Source organism: Dermacentor albipictus, chromosome 1 (genome assembly GCF_038994185.2).
Source record: "Dermacentor albipictus isolate Rhodes 1998 colony chromosome 1, USDA_Dalb.pri_finalv2, whole genome shotgun sequence".
NCBI lineage: Eukaryota > Metazoa > Arthropoda > Arachnida > Ixodida > Ixodidae > Dermacentor > Dermacentor albipictus.
In genome coordinates, this window is record NC_091821.1 from 492,316,755 (window position 1) to 492,340,812 (window position 24,058).

Consider the following 24,058-nt stretch of genomic DNA (forward strand, 5'->3'; position numbering starts at 1 on the left):
TGTTAATTCAGTTAGTAAGCGAATGTTTCCAGGCTAATACGGCCGATAAAGCTGATATCCCTGTTTCGTAGAGCTGTCCACTAACTAGCTATAGCAATTATGCTTCGCCATTCGTGCGAAACTGCGACTTTTGTTTTCAAAGCCATCGCGCAACGAGCCACTTAAGGCTTTCCCCTGAAAGCAGGGTACAGTAATCTTGACCGAAACATTGCGGTGAGGCCCGGTCGGTCGGTGCGCTCCCTTAGTTGAGTAGCGGACATTCTATCACCGTGTACCACGTATTGGGTTTGCATTTGCAATGATTCAGTTATTATTTAGTGGCTGTGACCTGTGCACGTATTTGAACACATGTTTCCCATGTGTTCATTTAAGCTGCGTGGGATTGTTTTGAGTTTGCTGATTAAATATGACTCGCGTGCGCGAGTAGGGCGGAAGCCTTACTGGAGAAGGGCGTTACATATTTTGTCAAATGAATACTCTGGCAGACTGAGGTGTTTCGAAAATTAAAGATTTGATTTCTTGTGAACGTGACCTTTGCGGTTATTTAGACGAAGTCTAAAGACGGTTTCAGTCTGGCCTATGTATTGTTAGACGCCACCATGGCGCATATAGACCACATTATGACTGTCACAATTTATTCGTTCCTTAATTTTGAATGTAAAATGAAAGAAAATAACCTTAGCAAAGCAGGTTGAAGTGATATGCATGCAGACTTTGAAGCGTTGTTTGCCACATGGTTCGCAACCTAATTCCATGTTTTGAATCCTGGTTTTTCTAGCTCTCACGTGGTACCGCTTAGGTTCCTTCCCTGTCGATGGTCAAATCGGGGTGGCTTTAGGAGAGATTGAAAAAAAAACCTGTACCCCGCTGAATAATATTGAACTGTTTGGATTGGATGTTCACGAGCGGTAGTGCAGACGAGTTAGTGAGCAAAAAGATGGTTTGATACCTAGAATGGCTCGGAATTGAGCCGGAGAAACTTGCGTTTCTGTGTAACGCTTACGCTTGGCTTCTACGATCATCAGCAATAAGTTACGGGAAGTCCTGAGCCACCCGGGCTATTCTGAGTTAATTTGCGTGACTTACGAAATCTGTCACGTCAGAGCCGATACGGCGGTATTGTTGGACTCGTGAGTACGGGGTGACTGTCTTGCAATGGCGTGGAAGGCTACTTTTGAAATGGAGGTATAGCTGGCGGTCTGTTGAATTTTTATATAAGTTTGTGAGTATGCGGTTATCTTTAATTTGTACAGTGACATGAATAAAGTCTACAGCTGACAGAACAACTGTGTATGAAAGAGATTGTGGAATAGCTGAATTAAAACAGGGTACGTATCTAAAGATACTATCCTCGGCGTGGTGCCAATTAAAAATATGCCGCCTAAAAACTTTTTGTAGATTAGCGGCTTCAAAGATCTAGCCGCAAGAAATCGTTCTTCGAGCGATGCCATAATTATGTTCGCACAATTTGGGGCTACCTTTGTGCCCATTGCCGTTCCGCTTATCTAGGGAAAATGTTTTTCGTCGGGCAAAAAATAAAAGCGAATCTATTGCACCGCAGCTCAAGCCCTAGTAAGCGTGTACTCGCCTCAACTTGCAGGCGTCCTTGCCGTCATGTAAGCGTTGACTGTCGCGTCAATGCCATCTGCTTGTGGTATGTTTGTGTGCAGGGATAATGCGTACATTGTAACCAGAAATCTGTCTTTGGATATCGGTGATTCCGTTCTTATGCAACGAAATTAGTTGTTGTCCTGATTGCAAGATGTAACGCTCAGAACTATGGCCTTGATAATAAAATCCAAGGACCTTGAAATTACCTTGAAAACCTTACCGTTGCCTCAGACAATGGGATGACCCGCGTGTTTTGGTTTCTTTTATTTTAAGAAGCAAATAAAAAGAACTTGTAGCTGTCTGAATTGGCTGCAATGATGTACGCATATCGCTAGCTATATTTATCTCCTTATGTAGTGAAATATTCCGGCCACGGTGGCCGCATTTTGATGGGGGCCAAATGCGAAAACACCCGTGTACTTAGATTTAAGTGCACGTTAAAGAATCCCAGGTGGTCGAAATTTCCGGAGTCCTCCACTACGGCGTGCCTCATAATCTGAAAGTGGTTTTGGCACGTAAAACCCTATAATACATATATATATATATATATATATATATATATATATATATATATATTAGGGAAATAAATTCGCGGCATATTTCTCATTCAATCAACTTATTGGGCACTTCGCAGTCCTCGTAGCAGTGCCCGCATTATATTAAACGCAGTATATCTAACTGCATGCAGTCGCGACTATAATATAGCACGTCTGATATGGCTACCGCAATCATGCACAAGATTGTCTGATAGGACGTGTCCTTAGGTCCATGAGTTGTAGTTGTAATTTACGAAGTACTTATGTATAAACCGTTGCATATTAACTGGGAATGCACCTACGAAACTGGCGGAGTGAGACACCTATGACCGCAATACTTGAGTAGCTTCGGCAACGTTGCCTGCTATGTGCGAAAAGGAGTGTAGCACCTACCTATGCAAGATGGTCCGCCTAGCCTGTGTTTCTCTATCGAGCTGCCAGCGACATTTAGTACTTCTGCCAGCGCACTGCTCCGTAAACTCTTGGGGTCGGGTGTACACTTTTTTAAAGTGCTGAGTCATAGCCAGCCTGTTGAAATTGCTACCCTGTACTGTGTTTCCAACTGATTTTGCTTCCGAACGCAGCTGAAAATAACATCTTCGAAGTTTATCCCGACGGGAAAATGGATCGTGAGACACCAGTGTGCGTCGACATGTACGGCCACGTCTGCACCGACCAGTTCATTAACTCGAATGTCGACGAGCAGCCCATGCGCTTCCAGTCACTCTATCTCGTCATAAGTAATATAATGAAGTTCATCAATGGTAAGTTGCACTTTCCCGAGCACAAACGACCGCTTCCGATTTGAAACGACTTTCACCACGTAACATATCCTACAGAGTTCTGTTTCTTTGTCAGTGCAATATGTTCAATATGAAAGAAAAATATGCCCATGCTCTTTTTTGATGTTTTGTAGTACGTTTACCTGCACCAAAACACGTTCACTTGAGCTGCGTGAACGTGAGAGCGTTCTTCTATTTTGCCTACAAATCATGCTATCAAGAAGACCCTCCTTAGATTTGCTGTTGTGCTAGAGCAATGAAAGCGTAAATGAAAGGTTACGCGACAAAATGTAGTGCGCTCTATTTGTAAATGATGTCGCACTGCAAAAAAAAAAAATCATGAAGCACGGGGGAATGGCATCGCAGGAGCCAAACGCAGCGCGATGGTGACAATGCATCTTGTGATATTCAGCCCGTATGTGTTCTAAAAAAATTAAACATCCCTTTATGACGTGTACAAGAACATGTGTCCTTCTCTATTCTTTCTAGGGCCAACCGCATCACTGACACAAAACACTTTGAAAGACTGCCTCAGAACCGGCGCGCAATCACGTATAAAACACGCCAGCCATTAGATGAGAAATGCGAATTGAAACCCGTACACAGAGAAGGATACGCACGACGAGGGGAAATGCACGCAGCTACAGTCCCATTACATGGAGGCAGATAGGTTCTCGATATAAAAACGTCTCTCGATCAAATATGTTGCTTAACCATATCAAATTTTCCCACTCCTGTGCACGTGTTGTCTTTAACTGCACATAACACGAGGTGGTTAAACAAACTTTTGTTCACGTATGTCAACCAGCACTGCGACACACGTTAGACCTTGCGATCACTGGAAAAAAAATCCACCAGGCTTTTTCAATATTTTACTCCTTAGCCCTGCAATTTTTCTACACTAACATGCACTGTCGCTTTCTCTGCTCTCTCTCGCTCTCTCTCTCTCTCGATCGTGATGCGCAGAAATCAAGTACTGCGAATCGCAGGTTCACATGCACGCGTTACATATATATGTCCTAGTGGACAGGTACTGAGAAAGTGGCAGCCAGAAGGGCGCTGAGATTTATGTTGGAGTTAGATTTTTTATCGACAGAGATGTAGCCGCGATTCGTATCATTCCTATGACTTTAATGTCACCCCCACTGGAAGCATGATGAGTAGTGATTTCTGCAGCAATATCGCGGATCTTGCTTATGTCATTCCGTGCTTGCTCAGGCTTAACTTGAAGAACAGGCCATGCTTTTACTGCTTAGCGACGTTTTGGTAGCAAGCAATATCGTACATGCCCGCTTAATTTTTGCTCCTAATTCTACTTGTCATTGGCTTCGAAACCGTTTTGATGACTTGAAACATGCACAGCTATTGGTCGAAAGCAATCAATAAATGGTCTGGAAAAAAACCCTCTCTACGGTCCTGCTTTCTTTGAGCACGTAATAAATTTCACAAAATGTAAATTTTTGTCTACACTCTTAGAAAAAGTTACACCCTTTGGGGTGTATCTTGTCCCACAACAATAATCGTCATCTGTCTTGCACGCGTTTCCTTTCTTTTACGCTGCAAGTCCGGTACTTCCCAGTCACGAACGGCATGCGCGTTATCAGTGTGACGCAGCATTCTCGACAGGAAAGTAGCCAGCGCCGAGTTTTCAAGAAAGGAAACGCAAGCCTGGCATATCACGATTATCGTTGTGGGAGAAATATACACCTCAAAGGGCGAAACCATTTTAAGAGCGTATTGTGCTACTTTTAGTTTAGATTTCTGTGTTTCGCAACGTTTACACTGTGGTCGTAAGCAACTGTATTCGATGTCACGTTGACTGCGAGATGTCCGCTTAGTCTCCTACTTTTATTATAGCGAAAGAATACTTTGGAGTCTGTTCATATTATTTACCTGTAAAGCGTGCAGGCCCGCCCTGCAACAAATTTTCGTTTTCGTGGGCAGTTTCAAACGTTTTATTTCAATTTGTTTCAGAAGCAAAGAAACAACAAAAGACAACTTTTCGGCCATTCATAATTTCAGGAAAAAACACATTGCGAATAAACTTACTTCCATAATTGTGCCGTTTACTTTAACAGATGTGGCCTACCTATATCATCCCACGTGATTGTGATTTCATCAGTGCCCGTGCACTAGTGCTTACATTACGTTTCACTAATGTTACAGCAACCACAAAAAAGCTTGCGAACCACAAATAAAAATTGCCATGGCAATTTGCTACCGCAATAGAGAGGTATTCTCGCCTTCGCGAATGCAGAAAATTGCGTGACTTCTAACACTCATTAAGAGGACCGCGCATGTGCGTCGCAACCACGACAGCACGGCGGCAGTACCGGCCGACGTTGGAGAATCTGGAGTACTTGTGCAGTTGCGATCGCAGTAAAAAGCGGATGTTGGTGTGAGAGGCAAACGATCAAAAGTCAGTCGTCAATGCAGCTACCATCGCGACGCCGTAGTTTTCTTGCGTTACGGTAGATGTCGTTGATAGACACGTTCATTAACGCAAAACTACGACAGTAAGACCAGTGCAGGTGTCACAACGGCCGATGACAGCGCCGCGATGCGAACCAGCACCGCATGTACCAGTGCTCAACAATTAAAAAAATAAAGGAAACGAAGTGCACTATGACCAGCGTATCCAATGAACTAACGGCCCTAGCTCCCGTTCAAGTATTACTGTTGTCCCACTTTACTAGCGTCACTGATTAGACATAGGCATTGCTGAGCGCAATGAAAGGGGAATGGCTTTTCTTTTTGTCTTTAATTGTGAGAAAGGCGTTTCTAGCGCACCAACGCACAATACCCTTTTGAGTACACAATGAGCAGCTTAGGAACCGCAAACAGTCGTCTTCCTTCTCTTTGCGTGCATTTTGAACTGAACCATCTTTAAAAGCGAAACTTTTCTATGCAAATCTCGCCGGGTTTTCGTGACCGTGTGTGATGCGCCGTGGCTGCTCTCTACACGAATAGGCCAACCAGTCACAGCGCAGGACCCGCGCGCCCAACGTCACCGCCGCTGGGTTCATTGCACCGCCACCAGATGGCGCTCGCCTCCGTGCATCCGCGGTGGTGGCGGACGTGCAGGGGAAAAAAAAAGAACCAGAAATATGTCAGGACGCCCCACGATCGACATTGAGCGCGCGTCTCGCGTTTGACGGCCTGCTCAATGGGCTGTTTGCCTGTGCCGTCTGCTTTGTCGATGGGGGCGCTGACTGCCAAGAGAGATGTTCGCCACTCCAAGCAAGTTGAGCGCACAAACGCGTATGCTGATTCTTTATGCACTCACACATATCCTCGCTTTATGCACCTTCCAACTCGTTGGATCTGCTGCCTTTTCTTCTTCCAGAGTCAGTGGACAAAGACATCGGATATCCGCTTGATAGTGCACTTATGCAAACAATGCTTTTCATAAAGAACTGCACGAGTCAAGGTAAGGCCATGGATGTCTTCCCAAAGGTTTAACCATTTGACTCTATCTTTTCCTTGAGAAATACTGATGGTGCCATTTTTTTTTTGGTGCCAGAAGTTTCACTGTGGGCTCTGTAAAATAAGCCTATAATGTTTACTAGAACAACTATTTAGTGCTAGTTTCCACTGAATTAAATGTATTGTACAATATACATGGCCCTCCAAGCTTGCAGGTGCACTATAGGAGACCGCAACAGAGACTATGTTGACACGGTTACTTAGTTCCAACACCTAGCTCAAAATAATATTCCAGGCAACCATACAAAACTACCAAGCAGTCCGACTTTTAAAAACAGGTATTCCTGTTACCTATTGCTGTTGGCCGAAAAAGGACAACCTATGCCAGTGGAATGAGGGCACAAGCAAGAGCTAGGTGCTAGGACACGGCGACTATCGTAAAAGAGATAGCTACGCTTGTGCTCGTGTGGTTAACGTTGAACTATGGTGGAACTGGTGAAATTTGGTGTGTCGCTCCCAATTGAAGGATGAAATAGTAAGTCTATGGGAAAGACACTCACGAACTACATATGAGGGCAATTGAGAGTTTATGGCACCACTGGCTATCTACAGGCATACTGGTGGATTAAGGAATCGCACATTGGTGGACTAACAAATTCATTTTACATGCAAAGGTACTAAAATACAAAAGAGAAATATGCACGCCAATGTGCTTGCTTATTAATATAATCGATAAGCTGATTTATTGACTGTGTAAGGAAGATGAAGAGCACAAGGACAAGGCCAGTCATATCGTCTGTTCTATGCCTGCAGTGCAACCAGTGGATCAGCGGGATCGCCAGTGTTTAGCACGAGCGTGAGCCGTTCGCGCAACCAGCTGTTCCTCCTCTGCATCACCTGCCTTCTCAATTACGAACAGATGCTACCATCTGAAGTGTTCAATACAACCATTACAACTGGAATTAGCAGGTGAAAAACCAGCATATCATCAATGGAACAGCAGTGTCGGCGCCAACAGCTCATGACCGGCGCTCGCGCCTCATGTCGATAATAGTGCCCCAGTGCGACTTGCTTCTGTCTCTCCTTCAGTACAATAACGCCGGCTGTGAAGGAGAGCCATCCTGGGAACCGAAGGTAAATAGAGAATAAGAGGATCGGGGATACGGCTCTAGGGGGTTGAAATGGACCATCCCAAAACCAAGCCGACGCATGTGCGAGGACTGCTCGACCAACTAAATGACATAGGCGGTGGGAGACCGGCTTTCGATGTCACGGTAGGGGCCCTGATACTTGACAGCAAGCTTTGGAGTGAGACCATGGGAGCGGAACAATAGTTCAGACGAGGGAGCCTACGGCGAAAGTCTGCAGAAGTTGATCGACGTCGCGGCGATCTTTCTGGAGGCCTTCACTGTCGGACGCGAATGAGCGGTTCAGTTGACGGCACCTTTCAGCATGCTGTACGACTTCAGAAACTGGGCTGAATTCGGAGAATTCCGGGTGGTATAGCAAAATGGCGTCAAGTGTGGAAGACTGTTCATGGCCATGTAAAAAAACTATGGCAAAAAGCTTGTCGTAGACTGTGTCGCAGGGTTATGTGCGTACGTCGCGAAGGGGAGCACGAATACCCAACTCGTATGGTGAGAATCAATGTACATCGCGAGCATGGCTCCTAGCGTTGGATTGAAGCGTTATGTTTGGCCTTTGGTCTCAAGGCGGCAGGTAGTAGAAGTGCGATGAACAGTATGGCACAAGCAGATCTGGAAGCTCTTGAATGACGTCGGCCAAAAAGCGCGCGATTTTTGGCGCTCCGCAGTTCCCGTTTTGTCCCATTACGGAGAATGAGATGGCGTAAGACGAAGGAGGCGACGCCATGAGCTCCAGACGCAGGGAGTGCATCTCTTTCCGTGTATCGAGTTAGATGGCCCACCGCGACAATTTTTCAGTGAGTGTCATTAACAGAGCATGGAAATGCTCCATATAGAGTCATGACAACACGGTCAAAAGGGCGGGCAGGAAATGGTAAAGGCTGCAGTCGAACAGGCGTATGGTGAAACGCCTTCCGTCATTGACAGGTTGGACAGGACCGAATGTATTTACTGACAATTGTATACATACAACCACAATAGTAGTGTGGGTGGCACCGTTGATACGTTTGCAGCGCGCAAGCGTGAACATGCTGCAGCTCCGGGTAGAAACATGCACGCACATCGGATCATAAATGGCTGAGTATGAATACCAGTCGCTCTTGTACATCAGTCTGAAAGTTGTGGCGGTATAAGAGTGCATATCGGATTGCGAAATGCATGGCGTGGCGGCGAAAGGCACGGACGTATGTAGCGGTTGTAGAGACAGAGAGAACCTTGAGGAGGAATGCGACGTAGGGGTCCTTATGCTGTTCTGAATGCATGTCTCATTGTGAGAATAGCCAGGGGTAAGTCTGCCGTGGGAAATGATTCGTTGCCAGACTTCACCGATGATCAAGAAAGCGTATCCGCGTCTGAACGCTCGCGTAAACAACGGAAACGTCGAATTATTCTATACGATGAGCCCAACGACCGATCAACCAGAGGGATCCTTAAGGGAAGCCCCATCTCGCAGAATGCGTGGTGCTCGGTCACCACGTCGAAAGTCTGGTCCTGCAAATATGGGCGATTTTGCATAACGTCCACACAATCGCTAGACACCCTTTTTTGGTGATGAGTAATTCGCGTCCACCTTGGTGAGGGCTCGGTTCGCCTGAACAACACCTACTCGGGGAATCCGGGATTGTTTCGCGCGAGAACTGCTCAGCGACCAACGCCACTGGCGTCCGTTGTTTGTCCGTCTCTTCTTCTTTACTGCTTACTGTGTGTACTCAATATGTCCTGCTGAACTGCCCAGTACTCCCTGGGGTGGTGTTTTCAACCAATGAGCGTTGGCGTAAAAACGTTCCCGACAGTTCACGACGTCAAAGAGAAAGACATAAGTGCAAAGAAAGTGACCACGACGTGCAGAAATTGCCACCAGCCAAGCTCGTACGAGTTAGTTGTCCACAACGCAAGTTGCAGATTTATAGCAACCACTGTTAGGGCCGAGCGAACTCCTCTGCATTTGTCCTCCTTATAAAATATTTACCAGTATTGCCTAAAAGGCAGAGAGCTCTGACAGCGATAGCAAAGTGTAGCATGGCGCTAGGACTTCTGGGACTCTTTTCTAATTATACATGGGCGGGGCACGCTCGCGCAACGCCGCAAGCGAACTAATCAACGTTGGGTAGAAGGAGCACAGTCGTGGTAGCTCAACCAGGGGTCAAACCACGCTAGTGCGACGGTGAGCGTGGCCAGTAGAGCTGTACGCGTCGCACAGAGACGATGCACGCGATCAAACTGTTGGGCTATTGCCGGCATCAGCCAGCGTCGGGGAAGATGTTAAATAGTGTTAGCTTGGCCTTTACGGCCCGTCCCACTCAGAGCAGTGCATACACACCGCAGCAAATTAGGAACCTTAGTGTACTTATGGTGCCCATGCGCGCGACGCTCACAATGCTCGTAACTTGCTTGAGATTTTGCTAGATGTTTTCAGCAGTGGTAGTCTTTCATAGCGCCTCTTTTGTACTTCATTCACCCTTCCTTTCTTTGTTCTTTTTTTTTAGTCTGCAAAGTGAAGTCAGCTCCAAGTAATACTTGGGCTTGTCTCACAGTCTTTACCACTGTGTAGTTGAAGTTTTTGCCGGTAAGAAACTTAACGCTCCGTCGAGCCCAAGGCGCCACGGATTGCGCAACCCACCGCCGAGCGTGAATGTATAGAAAAATGCGATGGGAATAATTTGTGTACATAGCGGTTGAAAGTTGGTGGATTGGGAGATTGTGGAATATTATTGTAGGCGATCAGTTCAGAGGACGGTAGAAGCCATTAGAAGCGAACCAGTACCCAGGGAGTCTCACAAATTATTGGATTAAGTGCATCATAGACGTCACAGCAATGTCAACTAGTTAGGTCTTCCGTTATATCACTCCATCAGCCATCACAACTGCTGTACTTAGCGGAACAAAGTGTAGAAGGATTGACATTGTTAATTTCCTGGTCACTGCTTTCGCGGCTACCCCTCTGCTGTCACAATGAATCACGCTTTCTTTCGCTACATTTTCTGTTTTTCTCCTTGTGGCCTAGGTATTCTTAACCTATATAATGTTGTTTTGGAAGTACTGTCGAACGATTGTTGGCGTTGGAAGCGTGCGTTATATTATTTCATCATGTTATTTATTTGTTTATTTATTTAATATGGTTCGTGTCTCACATACGGCCAGTTGTTTCTTCATCCGCTTTCATTTCCATTTATTTATAATTTCTTATTCAACTAAGAACTACAAGTGATTTCCTCTATGCTGTCCTTGGTGTCATTGTGCGTTGGCTTCTTATGATGACTCATAAAAATCAGGCGTGTCAGTTTCCATTTCACTGCTCCATTATATAGCGAGGGTTGACGCAATATGTCATAGGTGCGCGATACGCCACGATGTCCCGCAGCTGGAGCATCCTGTAGATGATGAATATGAGGATGGGGGGGGGGGGGGGGGTATGCAGATGTCGGGGAATCACTAGCGAAAATTGCGGCCCGCCAGGTTTCATGTTACGACGGTGTAGAACTTCATTGCGTAGGACATACTGACGTAGAGAAGGGTTGGAACGTGCGGAAGAGAGTTGCTGAATGGTGAGCTTTAGGGATTCATCCCGACGTTGTGCGGTGCCGATGAAGCGTAAATCAGATATGGCGAGTACACAATCATTTTCCTAGTAAGCGAGGCTAGCAGGGCCCACCCGATGGCGTGAAAGACAATCGGCATCGAGATATAGCCTGCCAGATTTAATAATTACCTCAAATATATATTTCCGTAGTCTGCGAGCCCAGCGACCAAGACGACGAGTTGGGTCCTTGAGCAAGGACACCGAATAAAGAGCCTGGTGGTCGGTAAGAACCGATAAAGCGTGGCCATAGAAATACGGGCGAAATTTCGCGACAGCCCAAAACAACACACGGGACACGCGTTCTGTGATCGAATAGTTCCGTTCCGCCACGGGGAGAAGGCGGCTGGCGTAGGCTGTAGCACGTGTTTGGCCGTGCTTGTACTGAGCGAGGACGGCACCAATTCCAAGCCCATTAACGTGTGTGCGAACTTTCGTATTCTCGGATGGGTCGAAGAGAGCCAGCATAGGCGGTGAAGTGAACAAGTTGGTCAGTGTCGAAAACGCGGTCGCTTGGTCATGGCCCCACGAGAAGACGACGTCCTTCTTTAGAAGGTCGGTTAGGGGTCGGGCTGTGATGGCGAAATTGCGTATAAAATGGAGAATTTACGGGCATGATCCCATAAAACTCCGAACATCTTAGTATACGAGGGCACCGGGAAGTTCTTGACAGTGCTAATCTTGTCAGGGTCAGGTTGGACACCTGTAGCACTTACAAGATCACCAAGCACAGCGATTTGTTGTCTGCCGAAATTACACATTTTGGAGTTTAACTGGAGTCCCATCCAACGAAAGACAGCTAGAATGGTCGCCAAACGAGTAAAGTGACTGAAACGTTGGGGAAAACACAATGACATCGTCTAGGTAGCAGATACATATGGACCATTTGTAACAATAAAGGAGAGTCGATCATGTGTTCAAACGTTGCGGGGGCGTTGCTATGCCCAAAAGACATAACTATGAACTGATAGAGGCCGTCCGGTGTAACAAATGCACTTCTTTCTTGGTCCAAGTCCCCAACAAAAATCTGCGAGTAAAACGAGCACAGGTCTATGGATGGAAAGTATCTCGCACCGTGAAGACAGACAAAGGCGTCATCAATTCGTGGCAGCAGATATACGTCTTTGCGTGTTATTTTATTTAAGGCACCATAGTCGACGCAAAATCTCCAGCTACCCTCCTTTTTTTGACTAATACGATAAGTGCAGCCCACGGACTGGAAGAAGCCTCTATGACGCCTTTGGATAGCATCTTATCGACCTCGCATTGTATGACTTGGCGTTCGGTATGGGGCACACGATATGGTTGCCGTATGCTATGAATAGCATCTCCCGTATGTATTTGATAACTTACGAGAGACGTTTGACCCAGAGAGCGGCCATCGAAGTCGAAGATATCCTTGTAGGTCGCTGGGAGGCGGTGAAGTTCCGCGGCTTGACAGGTATGAAGGTCAAGGGCAATCATCTTGATAATTTCGTCTGGGACGCGCCGGCCGGTTGCGAGAAAGGATGAACAAGTTTCAACATTTATTGTCGCAATGTCGAATGCATCAAGCGTTCAATCGGTGGCCACTGAGATGCCTCGCGGAAGCGCTTGGGTGAAGTTGCTGGGTTTAAGGAGCGGAAGCTGGACGTGGTTTTTGACAAACACGAGGGTGCGCGGCACAACAATATTTCGGGTCAACAGCACGTCAGCAAGAGGAGATACTACGTAGTCACGATCGGGAACTGGTGATGCCGTCTTCAAGGCAACACACGTAGCCGCTTGCGGTGACAACCGAACGTAACGAAGCGGGCATAAGCGGTGTGACGGTGAAGGTGGAACATCAGCAAATTTAGGAAACTCAAGTTGAAGGATGCCGACTGCACAGTCAGTGAGAGCGGCATGGGCCAACAAGAAATCGAGTCCAAGGGTGGCGTTGTTGGCGCGCTGCTCGATCACAGCAAACAAAACAGATATATTGTGGCCGGCGCGGGTGATACGAGCTGTGCACATTCCGATGACCGGGGGACTTCATCCAGCAGAGACGCGAATAATACCGGTAGTGGCGGGGGTAAGTACTTTCTTGAGGCGTCGATGAAGTTGATTACTCGTCATAGAGATTTGTGCCTCAGTATCGACTAGTGCGGGAACAATTAAGCCGTCAACGTCAACATCAATCACGTTTCATCGTGTCGGCTACACGAGGATATGATTTCAGGTGGAAGTCGAAGATGCAGCGTTCCCTTTAAGAGCTGCATTCCTTAGTTGCCCTGTCGGAGGTTGAGCGGCGATGTCGGGCGTCGTCGTAGAGGCGATGGAGACGATGGACGACGCGCTGGCGGCGAACGGGACTGTGCGGCTGTGCGGCGTAGAGGTGGCATCAACGTCTTACGGCTCGAAAGGCTGGACGCGGCTATAGCTATCACTGTTGTATGGCTGAGTGAGCTGAAAGCGGCGGTAATTGTCGCTGCGGCTACCGGTGTCATCCCGAGTGAACGGTGACAGCCAACGGTTGTTGCAATGGCACGTGACATGACCGATACGGCGGCAGCTAAAACAAATTGGCCGGTCATGTTGCGTCCGCCATTCAGCCAAATTGCGACAGCGAGGATAGAACCGTTGTTCCTGGGGCGGCGATCCTGGCCGAGGCGGTTACCTAGGGCTGTTGTGACGGAGACGCCTCAACGCTGCCGCCACTGTTGCGAAGGAGGATCCAAGGCGACGGTGTTTAAACGAAACATTTATATGCAGTATGTACAAGAGCGTTACATGAACGGCTCAGAGGCCGGGGAGCAATGGACTCGCACTAAAGCGTGCGGTGAGAAACGGGAGCACGCCTCTGCTTGCTGTCGTCGTCCCGTGGTTCGGGCTCTTATAACCACAGGAGTCGATGAAGTTGCCATCGGCTCGAACCTCCAATCAGGACCCACCACGGGTTGCTGTGCGAATTTCGACGAATGGACGAGAGGCACCTGCATCAGGCGATCCCGGTGAAGTGGTTCAACGGCGCCGCTCCGGCGGCGCCACCGGATGTAAAGCGAACACGACCCGCCGTCGGGCCGGGCGAATTCGTTCGGCGCCCAGCTTCAGCCGCATGGCGGCAAAGCGAACCTTTGTTGGGAGCTCTAGCACAACAGGGCGTAAGTCAGGTGTCCGAGACTGAGCAATGGTGCAGACGGTGAAACCCAAGTTGCCGAGTTCATCCCGCATAATATACTGAACCAGGGAAATGGCCAGCTCGTGAAAATCGCCGTGACCGGTGTTGGGAAGACCAGGAGCAGTCGCTTAGATTTTTTTACGGATGATTCGTATAAGTTCCTATGGCGCCGACGACTGCAGACGAGAGACCTGTCTTTCTTCGCACGATGACGTCAGAGTGGTGTTCGGTAGCCGAGCGAATGTCCTCGCAATACGCCAGCTTTTGGCCTGCTCAAAGGCGGGCATATTTCAATAATTTGGTCGACGGTCGCACAATTGCAGCACAGTAATAGGTTGAACGCATCGTCTGCGACTCCCTTCAGCACGTGACCAACCTCATCGAACTCCGTCATGTCACTCGACTTTACGGCAATGATCCAAGACGTCCTGATTGAGGATATTGTCTCGGGGCCGTGCGGAATTTGGAGAGATGGAGTCGGGAGACGCAGGGCAGCACAGCAAACAGGCTTTACTCGGGTCAAACACAAGGTACACACACTCAAAATGGAACTCAATACTCAATTGGTAAAGATAGAACTCCACACTTGCGTAGCCTCAATATGTCCTTATCCTCACCTACGTTCGTCCTTACTGCGTTCCGCGCGAAAGTCCGGCAACCCTGACCTATGGCTGCGCACTAACAAAAAGGAGCGTACTTACAGTCTTTTGTCGTCGCCTGTATCTCCGATGCGTGTCAGTGCTTCATCGTAGTCGGTACTACCGCCGACTCCACAAGCTTTGCTGCCTTGGTATTGGCTCGCCAGCTCGTCCGTCTCGGATGTCGGTGTCCAGAACTCTGTCGGTGACGTTGCACTCCGGCCTCCCTGGATAGGCCTAACGCCGGGTTCCGCCGCTACTTTTTCGAGTGCCGACGAGACGCCTCGGGGACTATCGTCCGTGCTGGTTTGCCTCTGAAGGGGGATCCGATTCCTGGAGTGCCCGGCACCACCGTGAGAGGCTGCAGCAGGTCCAAGGAGCCTCGTTCGAACGTCGCCGAGGTCGACGGCCACACCCGGGATCGTCAGCGTCAAGGACTTTGCCGGACCTCCATGGCTCCCGTCGCCAGTATGATGCTGGCGCTCAAACGTCCTTGGCCAAGAGCCACGTCGATAATGCCAACTCAGTGCCGCTTCGCTCCCGATCACAGCTCGGGTCACGCGCCTCCAGGGCTCGTGCCGTTCGGACCGATCGGCGCTCATCGCCCTCTTCTTTTCTTTTTGTGTCCCATGCCTCTTACATACGACAGATATATACGGCTCAGTGGACGTCTGAGCACGGACGGATAGCTCTTTCGTTGCGGCTGCCTTTCAGCCCATGAGCTTCCCGAACAAGGCCCTAAGTTTTTCTTTGAAAGTGTCCCAACTTCCTATCTCGGCCTCCAGGTTCTTTAATCATACCTTTCCCGTTTCTTGGAGATATAACAGCACGTTCGCCAGCATCAGCAGTGAATCCCAACGATTGATCGAACTGATGCGTTTTAATCGGCAATCCAACCTTCGACTTCAACTTCTTGCGTGCCGCAGAACTTCCCTGGGTCTTTAGGATGCCTAAGGACGATCATTGACGTTGTTGTCGTGGCTGGTGCAGACGTCGTTCTGGTCGGCGCAGGCGTGGTCATGGCCTAGTCTGTCATCATGATGACCCCGACTCGATGACCACTGCAGAGCTCCGCTGTACAGGGCTTCTGCTACACCGCAGCTCCACAAAATTGTCACGGGGCTCACGAGTGCAAGGGGAAGAGGCTTAAGCGTATATTACGATGTTCACAGGCTGCTGCTACCGCAGAAAAGCTGACAGCATCTCACTCGGCATGTTCCGTCTTCATTCTCGTCTCGGAGTGAAGCGGTCCTTTAACGGCATGCTCATACGCGATGCCTTGTAACAAGATACATAAATATATATGTGTTCCATCGTGTATAAGAGCGCCCAGGAAGAAGCCTTTGTTCAGGTTTATTTGTAGGCATGTTGCTTATGTTTGACCTTCCACTTAGAAGAGTCCCCGCGCTATTTGTTTGAGTTTCCATTTATCTGCAGCCTGAAAAAAATATTTACCGACTGGAATAATAGCTCCATGAAATGCGCAGCTTCTATTTTTTTTTACTGGCAATATAGGTTTGTTTTTATCAAAAAATACATTTGGCAGAATAAGGGCACGCGTTCTTCAATTTACCAACGGTGAGAAGGGCAGTGGGTTATGTTCAGAGCTTTTCGACTAATAGTGACGTGGTCCACAGATTGGTGCTCAGAACCCACGGATAACAAGAACTGTCCACTAATCTTCATCGTGCGCTTTCAACGGCATCTGCCAGCGTTTTTCTTGAAAACGCCGCATGCGTTCTTCCTGAAAACCTCCACGAGAGTAGCGATGTCCTCTGAAGACTCTGAACCCGTTTTCTAAGCAGAAAAAAAATCGGTGCTTATGTAAGAAACGTTTTTATGCTGCTATACCTGAGCGGTCACCTGCGTTTTTCGCAATAACTTACAGATGACCGTCTGAAGGCGAGCAAGAAATCCACCTTCAAGAGCGTGTTCCAACAAATAGGGCTGCAAGGATTCCCATTTGTTGAAGACACCAAACAGCCGCTGGACGGCCCCACGGCAATGTTCTCGTACTTGTACATCTTCCCTTTTTTCCGCGTCACCATCACACATAAAAGCAAAGAAGGCAATTCAATCAAGGAAACTTACGTGACGGTGAGTATTTTCACACAGATATACTTTGTTCGGAACGGTAAGTTTTAGTACACCGCCAAATGTATGCTTAGGCTTTATGTATGTCATTTATTCTTCATTCCGCAGGGACTGAAAGCATTATTGCTAGCTTTACTTATTTCTAGCATGTCGCGGAAATATTGAAAACGTCAGCACTAAAATTTCGCAGGGTGAAATATAGAACTTATTCGCAACTCAGTTATTGCTCCAACCCCTTATATTAACGCTATGTGCCATCTTCTCATAAAATGTGCACGTAAGTTCTTCACTTCTTCAAGACATTCGTGTTTTCAAGTGTTCACATTACTGTACATAATTTAGGAGTGTTGTAAATTTAGTAGTGCGTCGATTTTGCGCACACTTTATTTCACCAAACATAGCGCATTCTAATGTAAAAAGACGGGGCAGATAAAAAAATGGTTGATTAAAAAAAACGTTCTTGCATAAGCACAAGTTTATGCATCACGCATCCGCCAGCCCACATCACAGCCCACGATCATGCATGTCCTTATCCATTTTTCAAGCGTACCATTCGACTTTACAGAAAAGGCTTGGGTAATGAGCCAAGAATTGACATCTGTGCAAACTGCACGAAACATGGCGCACATTATCACGGCAACGTCTCGCCGAATGCGAGTGTGTGCGTCCAAGGGCAACTATGGGTCTAAACAATGTTTCGGGTAATCTTAGCGCTAACAATAAATAGTGATTTGAATAGCATAGTTCGTATTCAACAAAAAACAAAGATGAGTGAAATGCAGCACGATGAAGGAAAGGAAAGGAATGTATATCAGGACATATTCATGAACTGCAAAAATGAGGTGCAAATGTCCACAAGCAGCCCAACTACGGCTATTGTCTGTTACACTGGTTATAGTATCAGCGAGACCTGAATAGACGTAAAAGTTGAAACACGGCGTGTATTCAGAAAAAGCAGAGATTTACGTCGGCTGTGTTCATGCGAGCGGTACATTTATAACGGCGAAAATTAGTTGCACTCTAAACAAAAATTTTGGTATTACGCTGAAAAAGACCTGTCAACGGTGCTAACATGACAACGTTCTGATGAAGCGCCAGCAGAGCGTATCTCATTTTCACTAGCATATTCGCAGGAATTAGCATGAAATACAAGGACATACCGTCTTCTGTTGCTGCCCTTACTGATCTACTTAGAGCATTGTAGTAACTTGAGCAACACTACAAGTTATACTACGTGGGACGCACTCCTGATCGCTGTTAGGACGGGCAGAACAGAAAGTGGCAAGCTTATCAAAAAAAAGTTGTGTTTCAGAGGTCAATGAAATTGTTGCAAATTTTCAATGACGGTGAGAATATTTATATGGATATAAAGATTCATTTCTACGCTGCAGGACTGGAAATAAGCACTTACTAGCACCTTGTGCATAAACAGGATATACTTTATTGCCTAGACCCTATAAGCCATGATGGAGTCAGACGCTTATTTTCTTGACGCACTGAAGTTCTCATTCGGAAGCGACTGACACGAGCAATTTTTCAGTTTTCATAAAAACGCGCTAAAGACGATGACGAAGGCACACATACGACAGGACTGGCGCTACTAGTAACTGGCGTTTATTACAAACGGTCAACTATTTATGCTCTGCGCATCAGGTACATCCTGCACTCATCATCATACACACAAAAGATTGTAAATGAATCAGATCATACACACGATTCTATGGTCAATCAGTTCATGTGCCTAGATATCTCGAAAGAAACGTCACTTTGTTTTCTAGCAAAACCAAAGACTGACAGTTGACGCACTTGACACCTGCTTTCCTTATAAGGTATGCTTGAACTATATCGCGTTCTGCTTTTGTGTTTTCTTGCTCAAAAAAATTGTGTCACCAGACATGGGTGTGCATGCGAACTTAAAAGATGAGTTTCAAAAGGTCACTGAGCTGAAAACACAAATACAGCAGGTTCTAAAACTAAACAAGGATCTTCGCGCTGAGAATGTCAAGCTATCATACAGAATTGAGGAACTGGAACAATATCAACGTTCAAATAACATCGAGGTGAAGGGCATTCCACTTGAAGGCGAACCACTAGTCGTTGTGAGGCAAATTGGCGAGCTGATTAAGGAAGAGGTCTCAGAGGCTGATATCGACATCTCCCACCGAGTGCCTACTGCTCGACATGATAAAGCAAATATCATTGTTTGCTTTGTAGGCAGAACCAAGAGGAATGCCTTCTTTAGCAAAGCTAAAAAAAAGCAGAATGGATGCAATTACACTGGGCTTTCAATCGTCCTCTAAGGTGTTCGCAAACGAACACCTCACCCGGTATGGCAAACCACTTATTGGTGGCGCAGTAGAAAGAAAGAAGGAATAGAGAGGGAGGTTTGTATGGACGGCTGGGGGAAAGTGTTCGTACGGAAGGACGAAAATTCACCAGCTATTCGCATCGCCAGTATGGAAAACATTGATAAGATGACAACGTGAGCGTCATGGCCTGCCTCTCTTCTTTCCTTTTTTTACAGTTAGTTTCACCGTATGAACTGCACATATTATGATGTTCAGCCTTTCAATAAATTAGTGTCTCATACCAGTAAATTGCTAAAAAGGTTTCACCTAAACGTGCGGAGCATAAAAAACAAAGAGGACAAACTGAATTGCTTATTTGCGTCAATCGCCCACAATTTTGACATCTTATTGTATTGTGAAACATGGCTTACTGTGAATGATAACCCCCCGTACTGTGAAAATTACACATACCATGGGTTAGTAAGAACAAAGTGCAGAGGAGGTGGCGTGGCTGGCTATGTTGAACAGTGCCTTGTACATGAGGTAATTTCAGAATTTTCACTTGTAACGAACAACATAGAATGTATAATGGTACGCTTAGAATATGTCACAGTTGTGGTGATGTATCGCCCACCGTTGGAAAACCAACCGACGTTCTTTGATTTCCTAGAACAGGTACTACATTTCCTGAGCCATTCGTCTTCCCCCTTTATCATAATGGGTGACGTAAATATATATATGTTGTCGGACGACATATTATCTAGACAGTTTGCTGGTCTCATCAATTCGTTCATGTGCAAAAACGTAATCTCGGAACCCACGAGGCCAACGGCGCAAACGGCTACCTTGCTTGATATATGCATAACCAATGTACACCCAACTGACTGCCTTGCGGGACTGCTATCCGCTGATATAAGTGATCATCTGCTTGTATTTTGTTTCATTCCTCACGCGCACAAACGAGGGGAAGGAGGAAAAAAAGCGCAGATTCGCAGTTCCCTCGCAAGCGCATTAGAAAATTTTCGTGCTCTGATCCTATCAACAGACTGGTCATCTGTATTTGAAAAAGAAGATCGAAATGCAGCCTACGAATTGTTCTTTCATAAAATGATTACGTGCTACGACCTAGCGTTTCCGTTGAAATTTTGCAATCAGAGGAGCAAGAAAATACGAAAACCCTGGATAAATGCTGCTTTGCTAAAAATGATAACAAGAAAAAACAAAATGTATAACTTCTTTGTAAAATGCAGGAGTGTGCAATTGTTGATTGATTACAAAAAATACAAAAATAAGGTCAACGGTGCATTAAGGCAAGCAAAAATTAAGTACTATGGATGGCTATTTGCTAAAATAAAATATGACCCTAGGAAAGTTTGGAATGAAGTTAGAGACTTAACATCTACGAAAAGACAGAACACGGAGATTAACATAAGGACAGCCACTGGCATGTTGACAGGCAGAGAAGCAGCAGCTGCTCTGAATGAATATTTCATCTTCAGCACCCAGCATCCCGACAGAGGGGAGCCCACGGCCGCATCTATAGTGAATAAATTCAGTCTGACTAACTCAGTGATACTTACACCTGTTACACCTGCTGAAGTTGTGCAACTGCTGTTCGAAGTAAAAAACAACGTCTCTGCTGGGTATGATGATGTGAAACCAGTACCAATGAAATACATTGCTGGCATAATTGCACCTGTCCTTGTTCACATCATAAACAGAATGTTTAAAAGCGGTATATTTCCTGATTGTCTGAAAATAGCACGAGTATGCTCTATTTAATGACAAATTTCCGGCCGATATCTGTCTTACCTGTTCTGTCAAAGGTGTTCGAGAGTGCCCTGAATGTTAGACTACAAACATTTTTCAGTAAATATAGTGTAATTAGTGACATGCAGTATGGATTCCAAAAAAATAATTCTTGTGAGGCAGCTCTTCTTAATACGAAACATAAAATAATCACAAATATTGAAACTAGAATGTACACATTAGGTTTGTTTGTAGACTTTAGGAAAGCCTTTGATTCGGTATGCCACAGTTTATTTATTATCAAATTGAAACAACGTGGTGTACGAGGTATCGTATTGGAACTTTTACGACATTACATAACCAATCGCTATCAATATGTCAGTATAAATAATGGTGTTTCATCTTACGCGGAAATCGTAACGGGTGTTCCACAAGGATCAATACTGGGACCTCTTCTATTTATTATATATATTAATGATCTGTGTGACATCCCCGACTCTCCCGAATTAGTTATGTCTGCAGATGATACTAACATATTTTTTTAAGCTGCTACTATAACAGAGCTCGAATCAAAAGTTAACAATTACCTGAAGCAACTCTCTTGCTGGTTACAAATAATAAGCTACAAATGAATTCCTCCAAAACAAAATATATGACAGTTGCTCCTACTAATAAACCACGTAACTGCAATGCGGGTATTCTTTTTGAAGATGGGCCGATAGAACAGGTAAAATGTCAAAATTTTCTAGGAGTGTGGTTCCAAGAGGATTTGGCCTGGAACATGCACATCGACAAACTTGCTATCGAACTAAGCAGAACTGTTGGTTGCTTATACAGAGTGAGTACTCTGGTTCTTCCATGCTTGAAAAGTTCTCTATACTACGCACTCTTTTATTCTAGATTAACCTACTGTATATTAATTTGGGGCACTACTTCGCAAAAAAGTTATAATAAATTGATAGTGCTACAAGAAAGAATCCTACGCGCATTCGAGGGATACTATGGCCCTGTACAAAATTTTAGAACTACAGCATTTATTATGAAACATTCTATGTTAAAGGAAAACCGGGTGTATTATTACAAGTTGCTGCAATACATTAAACAACACAAATCGCAGTGCATCTTGAATGTACCCACCAATCCGCATTACAGCCTTCGACAACCATAACATGAGAACACCAAAAATAAGAACCAATTACGGAAAACAACTAGTCAGCTACCAAGCACCTTCACTACTAAATCGCCTACGTGATTTTTAAGATGAAATTATAGAATATTCGAATAAATCACTCAAAAATGTTCTCATCCTGAACGATATTGAGTTCGTCTGATTAGAACCACACTATAAATTGTCAGTCTTTTTTACCTTTTGTTTTCTGGTTGTGGTTGGTCTCAAACAAAATGCATCGTACTTGCAGTATCCTGTTGGTTTCTCATATTTCTTGTATACATGCTTTGTTTCACGAAAACAGTATTGTCTCGCGACTATCCAGTTGATTTCAGTATGTATGTATGATACATGTTGCTGCGTACGGCCTGCGTGCCGAATTGTTGTGGGAGCAGGAGCTTTCGTCAGGCCACATGGCCTTTAGCTTCTGCTTCCTTTCTGTTGTAAACAGGAGAAATAAATTCATTCATTCATTCATTCATTCATTCATTCATTCAACTTTCTGCAGTGCTCGGCCAAGTTACTGCCGTATCCTTTTCTAACGTCATTATTGTGCAGTCTAGCCCTGTCATTGAAGCACTGGCCGGTTTGTCCTATATAAACGCGTCCGCAATCTAAGGTTATCTGATACAGAACACCTGAAGTGCATTCGGTGTAATTGGTCCGGTGATTAGTATGACATTGCATGCGTTTCTGGTGCTTCTAGTTTCGAGGGTTACACACTGCTGACAAATTACAAGGCACTGAAAAAAATTGATTGACATTGGGTCCGTTTGCCACCTTTTTCAAACTATGCGAAATTTGTGGAGGTATGGGAATACATGTACACGTCTCTTGTCCCAACTTTTGGTTAGACACTTCCTTCCCCGTTTTAATTTTTGAAGCAATGTTTCACAGACAGATGAAATGACAGACACTGGAAAGCCTGCATGTTTCAATATGTCTACTTGGCTAGACCCACTATACTTTGGTGAACACATGACTTTTGCAAAGCACTCTGAAGGCATGTGGTGGCTATGCCCCTCTTTATCAATTTCGAATGTGCGCTATCGAAAGTCAAAACACTTTTTCTTCGACCTTGGGTATTGGGAGTTTTACGCGCAAGTGTGACTGGCCAGCTCTTTAATCCTTTCGCTGTCGGACCTTTCTGACCGTGACGCACCCCCAGTGTCGGCTTGGTTTCAGGGAACGAGCATAACAGGGAATGAACATAGCAATTTATTTTTGATTATGATTGGTATACAAATAACATAGTCAATGTAATATACGCATTTCAGTGTTCTGCAGCTGTTGTTACTAAACATCATCATCATCATCAGCCTGACTATAAAATCGCTTCAACATCCGAATCTGACGATGAGGAACCCTCTTCCTCGCATGCGACTCTGTCTGAGTCCGAATCCGAGCTCGGCTCGTATTCTGAATCGGAATTGAGCCACCGCTCCAATGAGCAGACGAAGGTCCCGCGCGCTGAGACATCCGAAAGTAACCGCGCGCAGGGAGGATGCGCTTTCAGTCGCCCGCACAACGGAGATAAATGGGACGTTGCGTGATCAAGATGACAGAGAGAGATGGAAAAAGGATAAACAAAGTTCGAAGGGCTTTACGTTTACTGCTGCAAGTCGAAAGCGAGGGTGCGGCGAGAGAGCGAAAGCAGCAACGAGTCGCTCTTTTCGAAGAGGCAACGGCACGTGCGCCTGAACTTGACGCGCCGTAGCAGGCACACCAACAGAAGAAAAATAAAAACCTTCAAACCAGCGGAGACGGCAGAGCAACCCTTGAACCCATAACCACACGCGCGCGACGCATGATACAGCGAACACGGAGCCACCGCGCCACTCAGCAAAGAGAAAGTGGGGAGTGGCCGTCGCGCCGTACTCTTCAATACATGGAGTAACACAGGTC

General features: G+C 46.0%; 1 protein-coding gene across 1 annotated transcript in view; it reads left to right on the top strand.

Moving 5' to 3' along the window:
• The window catches only part of LOC139054877 (uncharacterized), a 178,081-nt gene that overhangs the window by 14,375 nt on the left and 139,648 nt on the right, over positions 1-24,058 (top strand). Inside the window, exons 3-5 of the mRNA XM_070532559.1 lie at positions 2,732-2,911; positions 6,276-6,359; positions 16,743-16,951. Of these exons, the coding sequence (XP_070388660.1) occupies positions 2,732-2,911; positions 6,276-6,359; positions 16,743-16,951 (473 nt within the window). The remainder of the gene's footprint in view (positions 1-2,731; positions 2,912-6,275; positions 6,360-16,742; positions 16,952-24,058) is intronic.